This window comes from Podarcis muralis, chromosome 4 (assembly GCF_964188315.1).
Source record: "Podarcis muralis chromosome 4, rPodMur119.hap1.1, whole genome shotgun sequence".
Lineage (NCBI taxonomy): Eukaryota > Metazoa > Chordata > Lepidosauria > Squamata > Lacertidae > Podarcis > Podarcis muralis.
Genome location: NC_135658.1, coordinates 14,331,798 through 14,352,702, shown reverse-complemented (window position 1 = coordinate 14,352,702; position 20,905 = coordinate 14,331,798). Strand labels below are relative to the sequence as shown.

The window sequence follows — 20,905 nt, the reverse complement described above, 5'->3', positions numbered from 1 at the left end:
ATTGTTGTTTGTTTGTTTTTCTGTGGAGAGGTGAAAGAGAAGCATTTCATGCATTTTGTTTTTCATGCAAAAGTATTCTTTACTTCAACTGGAATGTTTTAAAATCTGCTAGGACACATTTTGATCTCAATTGCTGGTTTCTCGCAAGCCTTTGTAGTTTATGTAGTACCAGGGTGGCTGTGGGTGGGGTATAGGAATGAGAAACCCTGTAATCTTGTACATACAATAATTCCAACAGTAAACATTTTTTTATAAAAATAAATAGAATTTCTCTGAAGTAAATTTGTGGGCGTAGGGTTTATGGAATAGCTTCTAAGTGAGACTTGATTTTTTTTAAAAAATAGTAATTCAAATCAGTATTTAATGGTACACTAAAATGATAAAATCTTTCTGATTTGTCATTTTTCATTACTTTAGATATATTTCTAAAAAGTGCAACAGTATACCTGTTATAGCCATCATTTAGCCATTAAAGTACATGGAATATGTTTCAAGATTTCCCACTACAAGGTTTATACGTAAAATAAAACTGCTCATGAAAACAATATGATTTGAATAATCTTTTTTTTTTAAAAAGTTATCTACTAATGAAGTAATGTTGGGAGTTGTGTGGCTGTAGCTAAGCAAATTTTTTTTTTTAAGTAGCCCTACATTTCCCAACTCCGTTTTACAAAAATGTGTATATGATATATAACAACAGTGAGATGCTCATCCTAAAGATGAGGGGATCTGAAGAAGGGAGGGCTTGGCTGTTGTTGGGGGTGGAGTTCTTATAATGCATCTTTGTTCTAATGCACATAGAGACACCTCCTCCTCCCTTGCTTACTGGCATCCCCAATGCTTTCCCCTTTCCTTGTAGGAATGGCAACCATTTACTTTGGGATATAGGAAGGCGGTGCCTGCAGCCCTAGGGACACAATTGGCTTGCTCCCTGTATCTTAACCCATTGGGAATCCTATTTGCATAGCTCTGGGTTACGCTACAGTGGCAACCTGTTTTTCAGTTAGGGTTGAAACCTTTCCTGAGACCCTGGAGAGTACCACCAGTCAAAACAGATAGCTCTGAGCTACATGCTTCAGTGGTCTGACTTTGAACACGTTACAGCTTCGCATGTTCAATGTCGCCATCAGTCCCTGCCTTGTGAAAAGCATGGATATTTCCCTTCAATAGCAGCCATGATCAACAGAGGTGCAACACATTTCTAGAAAATGGTGCGGTTTCTCTTACTGGTGGTGGTGTTGCTTTTGCTCATTTGCCACAATAATTAGAAATCTGGATGATTACTATGGTGCCTGTTCTGAGAAACATGGCTTGGAAGGCCTGGAGCTGTGCTGACATATCTCCTGTCAAGCGGTTGTTTACTTAGAATAAAAGCACAGGATAAGCATTCTTAGGACAAGGCTAACATTTCTGGCGCCTGTGCCAGAAACAGTGATTATGTTGAGAGTTCAGCCACTTTTGGTAATCTACGAGATCTCCCATCACACACGCATGCTAGAACTTACTCATTCACGCCAAATCAAAGGACGGCTCGGCACATACGGACACAGGGAACACTGGACTGAGCTGCCGCCTGTACTGAAATTAATGCTTGAGCAAAAACTCAGCATGCAGTTTCAGAGTGCAGATGGAGCCCTGGACTGAGGCAATCACATGCACTCTCTTTTTGCCTCCATAAGCACCTTAAAAACCTTGTGATGTTAACTAGCTCCTTGATTTTGGGAACATTTCTCCAGAGTTTTCTTACACAGAATAACTTTCCCCCTGAAGTTATCTGAACATATACCCAGAAAAACTGGTTGCCCTCCCACTTGGGGGCTTTGCTCTCTTGTGGCATTAGTTCCAACATAGCAGTTGTTTTAACATGTAGATGGCAATTGTCTTTTCTATTTTAGTTCAAGTGTAACCTAATCTGGGCCAAGAAAGCCAAGTGATTTGCAATATTAAAGAGCAGCCTTTCTACATTAAACAAACATATCTCCCAGTAATGTATTATTTCATGTTACAGAAATATAGCTGAGATGTCTGAAGTCATAAGGACCCTAAACTTGTTTCAGATTACCGTATTTTTCGCTCTATAACACGCACCCGACCATAACACGCACGTAGTTTTTAGAGGAGGAAAATCCGTAGGCATGCCACCCGTAGGCATTTCCTCCATAACACGCACAGACATTTCCCCTTACTTTCTAGGAGGAAAAAAGTGAGTGTTATGGTGCAAAAAATACGGAAATTTAAAATTGTCTTGCAGAATAGCATGGCAATCCTGTTTATAATGAATAATATTCATCCTAATCAGTTGAGGAAAGCCAAGAAGCATAAACAGAAGCACCCAACTGAGATGGTACAAGATTTTGGTGCCTGAGCAGAAAATCTAAATGGTGATACAATTAAAGTATTGGATCCTTCCTCCGACCAAGGAGGTTTCTTCTCTCAGAGGAAGGGAGCTTGGATCCATAGAAAGCTAAATAATTGAACTGCTGCCCTTTAATATTGACTCACAATCTATCTCTGCTTGCCTAATGGTGGGGCTAGCTTGTAGCATCCAGAGAAAACTTTTCACAAAAGTTGTTACCAGGAATGTCCAGAATCATCCTGCTTCACGCTGTATCTGAACAAGCAAGCAGCCGTAAAGGTAATATTTTGCATGGATGTTAAGATGACCAGACAGTGTCTGAAACATTCAGGAGCTGACTGCTCTGTTAACAGAACATGGCTTAGAAGTGGTGTATAAACTGGTAGCATTCACTGCAAGTCCTGTAACTCATATATTAGTAGTGAGGTTTTGTACATTTACAGTAGTAAAACATTGTTAGTAAACTACTAGTAAAGGTAAAGGGACCCCTGACCATTAGGTCCAGTCGCGGACGACTTGGGTTGCGGCGCTCATCTCACTTTACTGGCCAAGGGAGCCGCCGTACAGCTTCCGGGTCATGTGGCCAGCATGACTAAGCCACTTCTGGCGATCCAAAGCATCACGCGGAAACGCCGTTTACTTTCCCGCCGGAGCGGTACCTATTTATCTACTTGCACTTTGATGTGCTTTCAAACTGCTAGGTTGGCAGGAGCTGGGACCAAACAAGGGGAGCTCACCCCGTTGCAGGGATTCGAACCGCTGACCTTCTGACTGGCAAGCTCTAGGCTCACAGTGCCATCCGCATCCCTTAAACTACTAGTAACAATAGTCAAATATCCTTTAACGTTCATGGCTTGTGTTAGGGACAAAATTTGCAGTGGCACACTATTAAAAATCACATTGAACTCAGTGAAACTTGCTTCTGAGGATTTCCACTGAAAGTCTATTAAATTTAGCTCAAGAAATATTGGCACAGGTTTGCCCCCACCTTGCAAAAAAGAAGTATTGTGCTAATAAGGAATCTCAGGAAGACAGGTTGGCATGGATTGCTCAAATGTGCATTATGGATAAGCGTGCGTCCCCTCCTTGTTTCGTTTGTTATTTTGACGGGGCATTCATTTGCTGATCAGATCTTTTCTGATGTATACATGAGAGCTGTTCTTAAGTCTTTGTGCACTGGAATGCGCACTGCATGGGCTGTGGCAAAGGGGCAAGGTCTTGTCGCAGCACCTTTAATTCCAAGGTTGATGCTGGAGAAGAGTTCAGGGATCACTTAGAGTTGTGTTTCATGCTCAAGTGCAGGATGAAAGCAACAAGCCCCAGCCCCCCTATTGAGAGTGGGGACTGCGGTAGCAGTGGGGCTTCCAAGGAACACACATGCACAGTGCATTTGCAAGGCCACCCGCACCCCAGGCATTTCTAAGGCACACAGAGTATCTCAAGCGTAGTTGAAGTGTGGGGATGAGACCCTGCACCTTCTCCAGTTCCAAGGGTGGGAGAAAGGTTGGAGTTTACCCTTCACCACACTCACCATGGCAAATGACCCCCTACCTCTTGTGAGCATGGTTCTGTGGACACTTGCAATAAGTCAGCTTTTTAAAAATGCATTTTTGTAACTTTTAACAAGGCAGCAGTTGTTTAAAAATGTAATTTTTTTAATAAAAAGAAGAAAAAGTTTAGTTGTGCTAAGCAGGCAACAGGCCAGTTCTTCAAGCATCAATAGCATCACAGCTTCATGGGATATTGGACCATGGTTAAATATTAGGCAATCAGGGCTGGCACGCTGGGGAACTCTGCTGGCAAGTGAGAGAAGAGATGATCCGTGCAGTGTGTTTGCCTGTGTATGCAAATACGACAATAGGTCTTATGTGTAAAAAGGGAAATTTTGAAGCAATGGGAGATCAATACCTGCCGTTTACCCTTTGAGAAAATCTCTTGCTGTCAGTGGCCTTTTATTTGCCAGTAAAATTTTCAGGTGTTTTTTTTGAGTGAAGTGAATTTGGAATATTTCTCCACTGTTTTGTTTACTTCATATAATTTTGTTATAAGGTTGCAGAAGGAAAAACAGGCAGTTTACGAAGGCCAGATGTGAGGTTTTATTTTATGTAGGAGTGCTGGCAGCCAGGTTGCTGGTTGTCTCCAGTGGGGCTGCAGTACAAAAGTGGGTAGAGGCCAAAAAACAACAACCCTACTTTTTAAAAAATATATATACAGGTTGTGGATGGGTGGATTATAAAACCCCTTTGGCACAGAATCACAGCAAGGGAGCTGTAGGAATGGCCAGCATTTTCTTTTGTAAATAGACAGAATTTGCAGGGGATCCCACGAAAAACTTCTTGACATATCAGTCATTGAAAAATAAAATAAAAATTACATGAATAATACTTTAAATGGGAAAATGTTGGCGGGGAGAGAATGATGGTGAGCACATTGGTCATTGTACAGAAAGGCAAATTCAGATCTAGTTTTCAAGGTGGCTTCTATTTACTGGCCAAGATGGACCTGCAGTCTCACTTGGTATATAAGGAAGCTTATTGCGTTCAAACGTGGTTCTCCACCTGAAGTCTTTAAGTAGTAAATTCCTGGAAAAGCTTCACTGCTTGGCTGTATAGACAGGTCTAGTTTACACAAACATATTGTGCTTATTGTGGGCAGGTGGATTAAAGTGGATCTAGGAAACCAAGCCAGATGTGTGATGGGGAGAATGTGTTTGCTTTATACTGCAATGCTCAAGAAAATTATTGTTTTAATGCCAGTAGAGGAGTAAAGTTTATGTCTTATATTCATGGGTGGTGGTGGGATATTATTTAACATATATAGATTGGTGCTTGTTGATAACTTTGCTTTATGGGTAAACAAATGTTGCCCTTACTTTTCAGTTCCCCATTCCCACTTAGCTCTTATGACGCGGATATTTACCAGGCTGCCAGATGGGAAACATCAGGTGGCCTAAAACTGTTTTGAAAGACAATACATTTTGGCTCCGTAATATGTTATTTCTCCCTTCTAATATACCCCCCCCCCCCCAATAATAATCCCTTCCCTGCTAATGGCTTTTAGGTGGCTTTTTGCAGACTTAAGAAGGCAGTGGGGTCTGTGTCAGAAGTCCCATGTTATTGACAAGGCTTTAATTTTCTGCTGCATCACATGGCAGTCTTAGCCTGTGGCATACCATTGCCTTGCATGCTGTTTGACATATAGCTCACGTTTGGATCATGGTTGTAAACAATAGCACCAAAATCTAGGGCTTATTCTCTTTGCTCTGCGGGATAATCGGATGACTGAAAAACACTTAAATACAGGGATGCTGTTTGTGATTGCTCCGACAAAGAGTGATCTCACTTAGACACGGTGAGCTAGTTCGAATAGGAAGCAGCAGTGGCGTAGCGTGGGTTGTCAGCACCCGGGGCAAGGCAAGTAATTTGCGCCCCCTAACCCGTGGATTTGCGCCCCCTAACCCATGGATTTGCGCCCCCTAACCTGTGGATTTGCCCTAACCCCAGATGTTGCGCCCGGTGCGGCCGGCCCCCCCTGCACCCCCCACGCTACGCCACTGGGAAGCAGCACAGCTCACCTTGCTAAGAATTTGCAGGCGCAGTAGAAGAAATAAGCCATTGGGGAAGGCTTTTTTTACAACTCCATCTATTGCAGGCCATCAATTTCAGTGGGACTTATTCCCAGAAATGTGTGAATAACACAGTAGCCTCAGAATTGGTTTAATATAGTCTCTCAATCACCACTGAGAACTATATAGTTCTACGGGTGGGGCTGGGACAAATCAAACAGAGAAACTGCAATAAAATGTTGCAGTGTGTCATGTTCCTGTTCAGGCTTCTAGCTAGCCCATCCCTCTTCCAGAACACCCCATTCCACCTCACCCGTTTCAATTCCTTTTCTTCTGATCGCCAACATTTCACAGCCACTGAGCATGCTCAGTCCTCATTTGAATGTTTTTGAGTTCCTCTTGTAGGGTTTTTGTATTTATTTATTTTTTTGCAAATCTTCGGGTTTCCTTTTGGCTTCATGAGGACCATAACTCAGACAATGAGTTTACAATTAGTATATCAGATACTAAGGACTCTCCCCTTCCCACAACTGCAGCTCCCAGATTCATTGAGGAAACATCTAGCATTTCAACTCCCAGCTTAGAGACCCAGGGTAGGAGCTGAACCATCTAAAATGGCAGATCTAGCAACTCTAGGGTTGCCATATTTTGAAGAGCAAAAAAGAGGACACTATGACAATTCTCATTTTAAATACCCTTGCTATATATGTAAGCTATAGAAGCTGTGATATATTGCTGAGGCGGGCAGGAGAAGAGAAGAGGAAAGCAAGTTTTCAACCATCAGTTATGTCTATGTCTCATCCAGAAAGTATAGCCAGACACATTTTGGCAAATTTAAAATATGCTAGTACAAAGTTGGTGTCAGTTTGCAATAGTTAGTTATGCTCTTCAGGAGCTCACAAGTAGGGATGGATTAATTTGTATACAGTCAAACCTCGGTTCCCAAACGCCTCCATTTTGGAACATTTTGGCTCCCAAACGCCAAAAACCTGGAAGCAAATCTCCGGTTTTGAACGTTTTTCTGAAGCCGAATGTACGACGTGGCTTTCGTTTGAGAGCAGGAAGCTCCTGCAACCAATCGGAAGCTGCGCCTTGGTTGTGGAACACTTCGGAAGCCGAACGGACTTCCAGAACGGATTATGTCTGACAACCGAGGTTTGACTATTTCGGATTGTCTCAGTTTATTATTTTCCCAATCTTAAGTACAGTCCTCTGCATTTCCACATCAGTTTGCTTTTTTTAAAAAAAAATTCCTCGTGAAATTTCATTAGCATATTTCTCCTTACACATATTTCTGCATGCCTTTTTGCCCAGCAGATGCTAGCTTTGTAAAGCAATTTCCAGCAATAAAATAACACATTTTGCATGTTATTTTCACTAGCGTGTGCATTTTGATACCCATTTTACCCTCGTAAACCCATTTTTGTACCCCTTAAATGGCTGGAGAACTTGAATAGCATTGCAAATTTTGAAAGATGACTTTTCCCCAATTTGCATATAGTTTTGGAAACTGCAAATTGAATGCCTTGACCCCAAGGTCCACCCCTGACTGGAGAACATTGCTTGGGAAAAAGCCACAAAGAGGCTGGTCTGGTTCATAGCTAAAGGTAAAGGGACCCCTGACCATTAGGTCCAGTCGTGACCGACTCTGGGGTTGTGGCGCTCATCTTGCTTTACTGGCCGAGGGAGCCGGCATACAGCTTCCGGGTCATGTGGCTAGCATGACTAAGCAGCTTCTGGCTAACTAGAGCAGCGCACGGAAACACCATTTACCTTCCCTCTGGAGTGGCACCTATTTATCTACTTGCACTTTCACGTGCTTTTGAACTGCTAGGTTGGCAGGAGCAGGGACCGAGCAATGGGAGCTCACCCCGTCGCGGGGATTCGAACCGCCGATCTTCTGATCGGCAAGTCCTAGGCTCTGTGGTTTAACCCACAGCGCCACTCCGCTATTTGCTTAGGGGAGCATATCCTGTCATGCAAAGTCTGTGGCTCAGTCACTGAACTTTGCATGCAAAAGCTCCAAGGTTCAAACCCTAGCATCCCCAGGCAGGACTGGGAGAAACCAGTGATCTAACCCTTATTCTAATGCAGCTGCCAATAGGTACTGGACAGGGGTCAAAAACCAGACTTCCCATTGAGCACCTTCATAATCAACTACAGTATTCTACCGATTTACAAGCTGTGCACAATGGCGGACTTTGGGCTCTCAACTTCCAGCGGCGCTGTGCGTGCCTCTTTGTGCTCCATTCTACAGAATTTTCACACTACCCTAAGGCTACCCGAGCAATTGCATATTCATGTCATGGAACTGCAGAGGGAAAACCTGAAATTACGTAAACCGCGACACAATAATAAACTCATATTTATAATGCATTTGCATTTTTTTTCCTGCTTAAGCTGGATTGCTGCAGCTTAGCCACTCCAAAGCTAGACAGCATTTCTACTTTGTTAGCTAGAATTTAAAATAATCTGATTAAAACGATCCAATTGCTGGTGTGTGTTCTAGGGCTACAGTTTGCGCCACTTTAGCTGGTTAGTATTTTGCCTCTGTGTTGGCATAGGCTCGCCACCTTTCAGCACCCGAGTCACAGAAATGTAGTAGATCATGGGTAGGCAAACTAAGGCCTGTGGGCCAGATCCGGCCCAATCACCTTCTAAATCTGGCCTGCGGACGGTCCAGGAATCAGCGTGTTTTTACATGAGTAGAATGTGTCCTTTTATTTAAAATACATCTCTGGGTTATTTGTGGGGCATAAGAATTCATTCATTCCCCCCCCCCCCCCAATATAGTCCAGCCCCACACAAGGTCTGAGGGACAGTGGACCGGCCCCCTGCTGAAAAAGTTTGCTGACCCCTGTAGTAGATGAACAACTTTCTTACAGGGGAAATCAAGCGGAAGGCAAAGTTTTGCCTGTTTCAACACCTTCTTGCTATACTGTTATTAAAAGGCATAGGAGCCAGGAAAGTTTAAAAAGGAAAGTTGGCAACCCAAATTTGATTCCATGAAGTATGTGGGATGGGGACCCTCTTTCCCACCCCTCAAGCTGCTGTTAGCCCCATGGTGTGGGTGTCCCCCTCTCCCATGCCAGGACTAATAAGATGTAGGGAAGATTCAGCAAACAGTGTGGAGGAAAAATAGTTATACTATATTGACCCATTCCCCCACATCCGCAAAACTGGCTTGAAGGCAACCTGAGTGGAGCCTATATATGGAGTCAGGTTGTTTGTCCATTTTAGCTAAGTATTATCTAGGCTGACAAGCAGTGGCTATCGGAGGTCTCCAGCATAATCTGTTGCTGGCTATTAACTGGAGATGGCCAGGATTGAACTTGGGTCCGTGCAGAACGTGTGTTGCATCACTGATCTTTAGCTAGGGCTGAGAGAATGTGCCTATTTCAGTTCTCCCAGTTTCTCATTTTTTCCAATCTTAAGTTCAGTTCTCCATATTTTCACACCAATATGCCATTATTATTATTATTATTATTATTATTATTATTATTATTATGCCTCATGAAAACTCATCAGCATTTTAGTGCAACTTCCTCCTAATATACACATATCTCCATGCTTTTTTCCTAATACAGTGGCACCTCTGGTTACAAACTTAATTCGTTCCAGAGGTCCGTTCTTAACCTGAAACCGTTCTTAACCTGAGGTAACACTTTAGGTAATGGGGCCTCCCGCTGCCGCCATGCGATTTCTGTTCTCATCCTGAGGTAAAGTTCTTAACCCGAGGTACTACTTCCAGGTTAGCGGAGTCTGTAACCCGAGGTATTTGTAACCCGAGGTGTTTGTAACCCGAGGTACCACTGTATACACTTTTCAAAAGCAGTTTCATTTCCGCATGTCTCTCCACACACCCTGCGAATGTATACATTCCATGCTCACTGTACCACATTCTATATTCAGTTTTGTGTTGTGGTTATGGTTTTTTTGAATTGTTAGTTGCTTGGTATCCAAAGGTCTCCAACTGACGAATAACACTCTTAAAAAGACAAAAACAAAACAAACAGAATAAAAACAGCCCCCACAGCAGCCACAGGAAGCTTGGGCAGTACCAAACTCTGGCAGCTACGTACAAGTTACTTGGTTGGAGAACGGCATTGCAAAATTCGGAGAAGTACAAATTTCAAAGGATGGCTGCGATTTGGTTTGCATATTGTATTAGACAGTGAGAATTAGGCAGGTTCTCCTTTAAATGAGAACTGAATGGAATTTCTCCCCCCCCACTAGTAGTGGCACTTCTTTAGAATAAAACAACCCCCCTAAATATCCCCATGGTCCCCAAACACCTTTCGTCTGATTGAATTCAAAGCTCTCACCCCCACCCTTGAAAGTAAAAATTGAAATATCATGAGGTTTTCTCACAGATGTCTTGTAGTTTGGCCATGAGACACTGAAAACAATTGTGTCTTTGAAGGCTGGAGAGTTGTTTTCTTTGATTGCTTTAACAACAACAACAATTATCAGTGGGTATATCTTGGGAAAAAGTAGATGCTGTGGAAGGAATTTACAACTGGAGACGTGCTGGGTTTTAGCACTTGAGAAATGTACATTTGAAGTAATTTCTAAGCTGTGGGCTGGGACACCCTAGACTGCAAGTGTGCTGTGGGGCCCACAAACAAACCAGAACTTTAGGTTTGCACATTTAAACTGGATTAACACCCTTTGTCCTGGAGCAACGATTCCACTTAAGATAACAGCCGTGGACTTTCTTGTGCTTTGGAAAAGGGACAGGGAAAATACATGAAAAGTTGGATTGCTAACAGAAAGATGTGTAGAACCTTGTTAAGCAAAGTGAGGTGAATGCAGGGCCGGATTTAAGTTTGATGAGGCCCTGAGCTACTGAAGGTAATGGGGCCCTTTATATGTCCAGCTGTCGTTCGTCAACAGCAAATTGTCGCTGTTTTTTGTGTTGAATATATGCTATATGGTAATTTATGGACCTAATAGGTATCTAAAGCCATTTGCACATGCAGAATGTAGGCACCCTGTATATAGAAATGAGCAAACCAGTGATATTTTAGGGAGCAGGCTAGCAGGTGGGGCCTATGACTTACAACATAGGAGTCTACACAACACAAAACACTGATGCTGTATGTAGGTTTTATTTTATTTGTTTTTTATCTTATATTTTGGAAATGTACATCCAGGTTTTTTTCCCCTTTAAATTTTTCTGGGGGGCCCCAAGAGAGTGGGGCCCTAAGTTATAGCTTGTTTAGCTTATACGTAAATTCGGCACTGAGGATGACAACTGTTTTGCAAACAAACCAGGATGTATGCTCAGTGAAGATAGGAAGTAATCCAACCTCCGTCTAAGATTTGTGCAAGCTAATCAGGATGAATGCTCAATCCATAAATCATCTGGAGGGGGCCCAATAGAGCACAGATTTCTGCATGCACAACGGAAACTTCCCACCTCTCCTCCACCAGTGCAGCCCCTGAATCTGTTCTGGGGGTTCCTATAACAGATTTGGGAGGGCATGAGGTTTGCAGAACAAGGAGGGGGAAAATTCCATTGTGCAAGTGGAAATCCTTGCATTTTTGCATCTTTTTAGTAGAATACTGCTCCTCACTCTGTGGCCCTCGGCACCTGCTGCCCAAGGCAGCTGCTTCTCTCTGTCTAATGATAGAGCCGACCCTGGTTGAAATTGGACTCTGGGTACAAGGGAAGCATCTCTTGGGCGTCTTTAGGCTGTTTCCCTCCTGTTAGTCCAGGGAGTTTCTGTCTTAAATATGAAATGATTGTGTGGTTTTCGAGGCTTGCAGCCAACTGATTGAGTTGCAGAGAACTTTTAAGCAGGCAGAATGGGAGCGATGCTCATTTGAACCAAGAGAAAGAGTGCAAAATTAATTACAAATGCAAATATGTTTGAGTCCTAAGAATAGCTGCCTTTGTAGCTAACTGCACTATAAATATCCAAGGTAGAGCTAATCATCTATTCTCACCCAGTGAAGGGAAAGAATCCTCAAAAGCTCCTACAATCAGATGTGGGTCTTACATAAGTAGGGTTGCCAACTGACCAGAAAAAAGCAGCTTAGCCTACTCCTGTGCTTATAACAGAGGAGTTTGTTGGAATCATTTGAAAACCCAAGTTACCTGTTAATTGCTGCTGATTAAACTATTATCAACTAGACTCAAAAAGTTAGAAACCCTATACACAAATACGATATTTACTTTAATTGGTAGCTTCTTTAATCCTACAGCATTTAGTCAGCAAATTAACCTTGGTTATGCGTTGCAGAGATAGTTTTGTGAGATTTATTTGTGTGTGTTGTTCTTATCATTTGACAATATTTAATCTGTAAGTATTTGTGGGAAAGGAGCTACATTTTTTGTTTTCTTTTCCATTTTACATCAATAGTCAAGATTTTGTGGCGTGACAACAGAGTTGCAAGAGCTTAGTCAACAAGCTGAAAGAGGAAATGAGGTCTTCAGTTCAAATATAAAAGCTAAATTGTTTGTTGGGAGCCGAATAGTGAATAAGATCATGGGTTTGGATTCTGGGTCCAATTTTAAGCGTCACCTCCAGATGGCAACCCCCCCCCCCAACCCCCAACATTCGAAGGATGCAGAAGTAGCAGGAGGGATTGAAAACAGAAGAATATAGTCTTCCATTGTTTACAGAGGAAAACTGTTACTGACATACGTGATGCTATTGTGTTTTGGGGGTTGAGGTATTATGGTGTTGGCCTGGAGTTCCCAAGCAGTGTTGATTATAACACAACATTTTAGGACTGGTGACTTAAAGGACACCTATAGTGGGGCAAAAAGCCATTATCTTGATTCAGACCACAGATGATAGAATTGAACTGCTTCATGAATTGTGAGCCATCAGTTTCACGGTAGATTCTCCTTTGAAGGGTTATCAAGCTGCCAATACTGATCAGTAAAGTAATGTATCAGGTAACCAGGATTGTTTGTTGTTGTTGTTGTTTAGTCGTTTAGTCGTGTCCGACTCTTCGTGACCCCATGGATCAGAGCACGCCAGGCACTCCTGTCTTCCACTGCCTCCCGCAGTTTGGTCAAACTCATGCTGGTAGCTTTGAGAACACTGTCCCACCATCTCGTCCTCTGTCGTCCCCTTCTCCTTGTGCCCTCCATCTTTCCCAGCATCAGGGTCTTTCCCAGGGAGTCTTCTCTTCTCATGAGGTGGAGCCTCAGCTTCAGGATCTGTCCTCCCAGTGAGCACTCAGGGCTGATTTCCTTCAGAATGGATCGGTTTGATCTTCTTGCAGTCCATGGGACTCTCAAGAGTCTCCTCCAGCACCATAATTCAAAAGCATCCATTCTTCGGCAATCAGCCTTCTTTATGGTCCAGCTCTCACTTCCATACATCACTACTGGGAAAACCATAGCTTTTACTATACGGACCTTTGTTGGCAAGGTGACGTCTCTACTTTTTAAGATTGTTTGTTACCTGTCGGATTGTCGGATTCTTTGTTACCTGTCGTTGATAAATCTCCATTTTGCATCTATTTTTGCCCTTATGGGGGTGCTTTGTTAAAATGTTCTTGGTGTGAGTTGCCGGAGCTGCCACCCTCCAGGGTTCAGGATTCAGCCCCGCATGTTTAGAATTGCAGAATCATAGAATTGTAGAGTTGGAAGGGACAACAAGGGTCATCCAATTCAACCCCCTGCAATTCAGGAATCCTTCGCCCAACATGGGGCTCGAACCCACAACCCACAAGAGTCTTGTGCTCTACTGACTGAGCTATCCACATGCAGAGCCCAATAAAAACCACCGTATTGGAATCTGTAAGTATAAATGTATAGGGAGAACTGCCCTTACATTGCAGGAGATGCACTGGTCCACATCTTTCCCACACTGTCCCTCTGGTAATGTCTCGTAAATGTGACACGTCATGTGATGTCATCATGGTCAGCATCTCTCCTCTCCAGTTCATTGATCACTGTATGTAGGAGGTGGGGAAACAAATAACTTCCTTTTACCAGGGACAGGAGCCATGCATCCCCTGTAATAAATATCTAGGTAGGCCTTTAGATGGTTTGCAAACCAAAGAATTCGCCAAAGCATAGCTAATGCAAGTCATGCTTCTTAGCTGTGCCTTGAAATCTCCCAACGCCACTTCATTTCCTATTTATCCAAGGCCTGGGCTCTTAAAATAATCATATATTCATGGCGGACTTTGGAGCACTGATTCATTTTTGAAGTGGTTTTTGGCGCTGGACCAGTTGCTTGCCTCTCTAGTGTGTTATTTTGCGCTGAAATCCCAGCATAGGGAAGTCAATGGGAAATTCTGAGAACCAGCTGACACCGAATCACTAGGAAGAAACCTGAAAATGAGATCTAAGGCGTTTTACACAGTGAATATTCTTGCTGCATTTCAAGTCAAATTTGCCCATCACTGTACATGTACCCATGGGCTGATATGTGTTGAAGTCACCTGCTGTGGGTGGAGTCTGAGTGATGATGTCCTCACCTGATGAAATTGCCTGATTGGTTTTCCACTCTGACCTCCGCCTTTGGAATTGTGATGGAAAGGAAGGCTTCACATACCTGGGATTCAGCGTGCTTCAAGTAAGAAAACTGTGCTCAAGCTGGCTTGAAGTTGACTTGAGGGAAGCCACGTCAAAATGCAGTAGTTTACTAGAAATTGCAGGATAGGTCTGGATCCTGTGTAATCTCATGTGTACATGGATGCCCTACTTAGGGCAAGGTCTTCAGAAGCCGCTGCAGGGAAGAGATGGAATAGGACCACTTTGAGGACTGGGAGGGCGATGATTTCCAAAGCTGTCACAGCAAACCTCATTGTGCTGTACTTTGATTCTGATGATTCTGAGGGTGGTTTTATTGTACGATTGTTGTTGTTGTTGTTTAGTCATTTAGTCGTGTCTGACTCTTCGTGACCCCATGGACCAGAGCATGCCAGGCACTCCTGTCTTCCACTGCCTCCCGCAGTTTGGTCAAACTCATGCTGGTAGCTTCCAGAACACTGTCCAACCATCTCGTCCTCTGTCGCCCCCTTCTCCTTGTACCCTCCATCTTTCCTAACATCAGAGTCTTTTCCAGGGGGGTCTTCTCTTCTCATGAGGTGGCCAAAGTATTGGAGCCTCAGCTTCAGGATCTGTCCTTCCAGTGAGCACTCAGGGCTGATTTCCTTAAGAATGGATACGTTTGATCTTCTTGCAGTCCATGGGACTATCAAGAGTCTCCTCCAGCACCATAATTCAAAAGCATCAATTCTTTGGCAACCAGCCTTCTTTATGGTCCAGCTCTCACTTCCATACATCACTACTGGGAAAACCATAGCTTTAACTATACAGACCTTTGTTGGCAAGGTGATGTTTCTGCGATAGCTTTATTTAATGTGTGGTGCTACTATTCCCTCTCATCGGTCAATCAATAATCTGTTCCTGCTTCTCCTCCTCCTCCTCCTCCTCCTCCTCCTCTGTTTTGTTACTCTCAGCGATTTCAAGCCAGTTAACTACTTTTATAACCTTGGGTATTTTTATTTATTGTAGACACGGATCGAGCTTTAGCACTTCTGGAAGATTATTGCAAGAAGCTGAAAAAGCCAGAAGAGCAGCCACTGAAAAAGGCCATTAAAAAGGTGATGGGCATCTTTAAAAGCAGCTTATTCCAGGCATTGCTAGGTACGTAAATCCGGCTAATGCTTACTTTTTCTTCATGGTTGTTATGATTCAGGCAATTGGGTGCTGAAGATGGATGGCTCTTAGATGATTCTCATAGATTGGCTTGGTTAATGGGGTCATGTGAACAACTAGCCTGATGTGGAGATGTTCTGTGTGGAGTCTAGTTTATTAACTATGGTTTCTGTAGGTGGTAATCACCATAAAGTAAAGAATTTGAAAGACCACCTTCTTCCCTATAGATCAGTTCAGGGCTTAAGATAACAGAGGTGGTGCTTCTGGTGGTTCCACTACTCTCAGAGGTTTGGAAGTGGGCAGTGACAGCTTTTGAGAGAGCCTTCTAGGTGATGGTTCCAAAAATGTGGAGCTTCCTCTCTACAGAGGAGGGGGCACCATATATTTCCAGCTCCTGTTGTTTGCTGAAGATACACTTGCCCTCCTTACCTTGCCTTCCTGAAAATTGAAAAACGTGTTTTGGTGCCTCTCTTGGCAGAAAACATGACCTACCTATTTTTGATTCTATTGTTACAGGTGTTTGCTTGTTTGTTTAACTGTCCCATCTGTTTTTATATGCTGTGATTTGCTTCTCATGAAGGGTGGGTTAGAAATACAATAAAAATAAATAGTGATGTGGAACTTTTCTCACTCTCTCATTTTCCTGATGTAAATGATCCTGCCACCCCGCCAAGCTTCTGTCTGCTCTATTATGGGTACCTATAAGTTTCCCTGATGGGGCAAATAGAAACTTTGGGGAAATGTTTTACGTTGGGAAAATGATTCAGTTTTGGCGTTGGGGGCACAGTTGCCAATTGTCAAAATTTAGAGGTGGAGGATTTGATAATGGATCTCCAATGGCCAAAAGAGGAGGTTGAAGATATGCTTTGCTGTGACTCTGGGAGGCAGAGAGATTGTTCTGTCGAATATGCCTGCCCTTGTAGCTATTAAGTGTCTGATGGTTTTGATAGGGACAGGCAATCGTCTTCCTGTTTGTTCTGAAAGTGTTCAGAGAGTTGAGCACTGTAGTTTAAGAAGAAGAAGAAGAAATTGTAGCGACCACCATCACCTCCTCCTCCTCTCCTTCCATAAGACCAAATAACTGACCATGGGAAAAGTGGAGATGGAAGTAGCAGGTGCTTGCTGAGACCTTCTGGAGTGTCTGTTCCAACCAGAATCCCTGGTGGGAACCTGATGCTCTGGAGCTTTCACTTTGAAAGAAATGGGAGGTGGAGTGTTTGTGTGATTCTGGGTCTGTTCCCAGTCACTGATCAGTGCTTCCATAGACTTGGCAGAGTGCCTTTTCCTATCACCCTCTCCACTTCCTCCTTCCTCACGACATGTCTGTTGGCATCAGGGAAGGAGAATGAGTAGGAAGTGGTGAAAGGCCCTTGGAGAGGGTCTTACAGAGGTGGACATAGTTCTTTTCTGATCCTCCTTGGAAGAATTCAAGCAGGTATCACCTTGTGGTTGAAATTCAGCTCTAGTCTTGGAGACAGAAGGCGACAGCCATCTCTCTTGTTTGTCGGTATGTGCAGGCCATAAATTTCCATGTCAATCAGTGCATGTTTTGTCCTTGAGGGAATGCTGCTAATATATTTCCCCCCAAAATGCTTGCTTTCAAGACTGCTGCAAAAGTGGTGTTGTTGTTTCCTGTGATTTCGGGTTTTTCTTGGGGTAGCTAAGATGTTTTGTAAGTGAGAAAAAGGAGAATTGCTTGAACCAAAGCTTTCCTTCCATTGTGCTGTTCATCACTCGTTGCGATAAACAGGAAAGAAGTTTCCCAGCCTGTTGATTTAATGTTTTTTTATATCTATGAAAAAAACCACAAATGCATTTATTCTCTCCATCCACCCGCTTGAGATGACCTTTCTTCACTCCCGTGGTGCTTTTAAAATTTTATTACGGAGATTTTGGAATGGCGAAACATGCGTAATCTCTCATTACAAAATTGTTTTGCTCTTTGAATTGGATTGGCTGATACTCAATAAGAGACTGTGTTACAACCGTATTCCAAGGTTGTAAGAGGATGCCGTTACATAATAAAACCTGATTATTATATAATCGTTACATATAATAATCACACTTCTGACATCTGTTTGGGACCACGTTTGATAGGCTGCCTCGTAATGCGTTTCTGCATTAAAATTCACACCAATGTCATATGGTCCCTGTGCTTTGGTTTTCAGTCTTATTCCTTTTTTTAAATCTGATGTGTGTTCGTCGATTTTTGTCCTGAAAAGTTGCTTATAACTCTGAATATTCACAGTGTTTGTGGCAGGTTGCAAATGTTAAAATCTAACAAAACAGAACCAAAGAAGAAGCCAAAAGCTCACCAGTAAAACACACACCACAGCAACAACAACAGCAAACAAGATAACTCAAAGTTTAAACTCGTAAAAGCTTTTCTACTCTCCAAAAGCTAATATTTTTAAAGGTACCGTAAGCGTTTCACATAAGCAAAACCAAAGCCAAACGTTAAGAGAGCTGGGAGTGAGGAAGCTGCAGAATTGCCTTGAGGCGGCGGTTTGGAAGGTGATTAATAAATCCAAGTTAATAATAATGAATAATGCACCAACTAGGCCTGAAGGTTTTAACTGGGATGGGTGTGATCAGTCTTCCTGCTTACTCTGCATCCAAGATCCTTCCTGCTTTCTCTTCTTGGGCTCTTTATCTTTAAATCAGACTCCGAAGAGCAGAAAGCCATTCAAATGAAGGAGCCTTCAAAGAGAGGGCTGAGGACAAATGGTCCCTTAATTCCTCTCCCATTGTGGCTTCCCAACAACTGATACAAAGAGGCAAACTGCCTCTGAACATATAAGCAGAGCACTGCTGGTTGAGGCCAATGACCCACGTAGTCCAGAATTCTGTCATCTTAGTGTCCGACCGGATGTCTATGGGAAGCTCATAAGAAGGACGTTAGTGCAACAGTGCTCTCCTCACTTGCAATTCTCAAATATTGTTATAATAACAATAACAATAACAATAATAACCCCCCACTCATCTGACTGGGTTTCCCCACTGGGCATACCCTTCGACTACCGTGGAGGTAGAACATAGCCATTGTGGTTAGTAGTGACTGGTAGCCTTATTCTCTCAATTTCTCATTTTACCTATCTTAAATTCAGTTCTCCGCGTTTCTGCAGTGATTTGCAATTTCTTAAAAAATCCTCATGAAAATTTGCCATAACTTTAGTGCAATTTTCTCCTTATACCTGTAGACACATTTCATGCAAACAATGTTCCTCGAGATATTTTTTCATATGTTATTTACACGAATGTGGTCATTTCTAACGCACCCTTTTCCCTAATGCATGCATGACTGTGCGCATTGATGGAGATCCGCATCACAAAAAAATTGAGAAGTGCGAATTTTGTAGGGTGATTGGGTTTCAGTTCGCTTATTGGTTTGAGAAGTGCGAATTAAGGAGTTTCTCATTAAAATGCAAATGAAACTGAATTTGTCTCCCATGCCTAAGGGTAGGGCTGGCTGCAGTTCCAGAAAATGTGCAGGTGTGCTGTGTGGTGACCCCAGAACTGTGACTAGGATTTTTGGAGGTGCAGCTTGTAATTATGGGTAGGGAAAACCCCACAAATACTGGGGCCTGGATTTCCTTTCCCTTTGCATTCAGCCCCTGAACCTTAGTAGAGATGCTTCTAAGCAGCATAATCTTTTAAGACATATCATGTTTCCCTAGCAGAGGAACCAGGGCTCATTACTAGGTTGCTGTAAGAGTAATAAATATGAATGAGGCCTTGATTATAGAAACAGATGAATAATTGAAATGGAGAACTGAGAGGCTGGCAGTGCTGTGGCTAGAGGGTAGTTTATCAGAGGATGCTCTATTATATATAATAAGTGCCATCTTGGCAATCTCGATCCACTCAGCCATGCTGCACCAAAACAGGCATCCTACATTGGCTGGCTGTGGCCTTCACAACCATCGAAGAAATGAAAGATATATTCTAGTTTTTTTATATAATACCCCGCCCATCTGGCTGGGTTTCTGCAGCCACTCTGGGCAGCTCCCAACAGAATACAGTGGTACATCGCAAGACGAATGCATCGCAAGACGGAAAACTCGCAAGACGAAAGGGTTTTTGGTTTTTTTAGTTGCTTCGCAAGACGGAAACGTCTTGCAAGTTTGTTTCCTTTTTCTTAAAACCGTTAATACAGTTGTGACTTGACTTCGAGGAGCAACTCATAGCACGTGGTGTGGTAGCCTTTTTTGAGGTTTTTGAAGACTTTGGTGATTTTTGAAGCTTTTCCAAAACTTTTCCGAAACCGTGCTTCGCAAGACGAAAAACCGCAAGACGAAAAAACTCATGGAACGAATTAATTTTGTATTGCGAGGCACCACTGTATTAAAAACACGATAAAATATCAAACATTAAAAACTTTCCTAAACAGGGCTGCCTTCAGATGTCTTCTAAAGGTCTGGTGGTAGTTCTTCTCTTTGACATCTGGTGGGAGGGTGTTCCACAGGGCGGGCGCCATCACTGAGAAGGCCCTCTGCCTGGCTCTCTGTAACCTCACTTCTCGCAGGGAGGGAACCGCCAGGAGGCCCTTGGCGCTGGATCTCAGTGTCCGGGCTGAACGATGAGGGTGGAGACGCTCCTTCAGGTATACTGGGCCGAGGCCATTTAGGGCTTTCAAGGTCAGCACCAACACTTTGAATTGTGCTCAGAAACATACTGGGAGCCAATGTAGGTCTTTCAGGACCGGTGTTATACGGTCTCGGCGGCCACTCCGAGGCAAAAGTAGGCAGAGCAACAGCTATGTGCCTTAGCTCGGTACCGAAGACCCATGCAAAAGTCACAGGTTTCCGACAACAGCATGCATTTCTTCACCTGGCCGGGCAAGATGTATTGCCATAGTTCAAGGACACATTCCAGTGAGGTGAAAAGGCACGGCCAATGGGGCAAGGGCGCTTCCCAGCCAAATAAATGCACACAGTAGAAATCAACCTTTTCATTGTCAAAGATAACATCTACAGACGCTTCTGTAGAGCTCTGGATATCTTCGCACACCAATCTAGTGTCAGGGACTGGCTGGATGGCAAAGAGTGGTGGGAGACGACAGGCCAAGATCCCCCCCCCCAGGGAGGACACAGAGGGGGAAGCAGGAGGTTTGAGTGAACACAGGGGCTCAGAATAAGAAAGCCGTTCAAGGGACAGGGCTGGGTGTCGAGGGACTCAATACGAGTGCAGACTCTGACAGAGAGGAGCCAGATGATGTTTCGGTTGCTCAGCAGCTGGGCAATCCCTCTGCAACTACTTCTCCACTGACACCCACGTCACAAAGAGCCTTGCACATTGCTGAGCCATGGGCCAGACTGGTCTAGAGGGGGCTCCCTCCCCCTCGCAGCAG

At 43.4% G+C, this 20,905-nt stretch overlaps 1 protein-coding gene across 3 annotated transcripts in view; it reads left to right on the top strand.

Annotated features, from left to right (window-relative positions):
- DLG2 (discs large MAGUK scaffold protein 2) overlaps positions 1–20,905 on the top strand; it is a 901,719-nt gene that overhangs the window by 5,741 nt on the left and 875,073 nt on the right. For all 3 annotated transcript variants that reach the window (XM_077926964.1, XM_028725975.2, XM_028725977.2), the window contains exon 3: positions 15,412–15,543. In XM_077926964.1, coding sequence (XP_077783090.1) covers positions 15,412–15,543 — 132 coding nt within the window. The remainder of the gene's footprint in view (positions 1–15,411; positions 15,544–20,905) is intronic.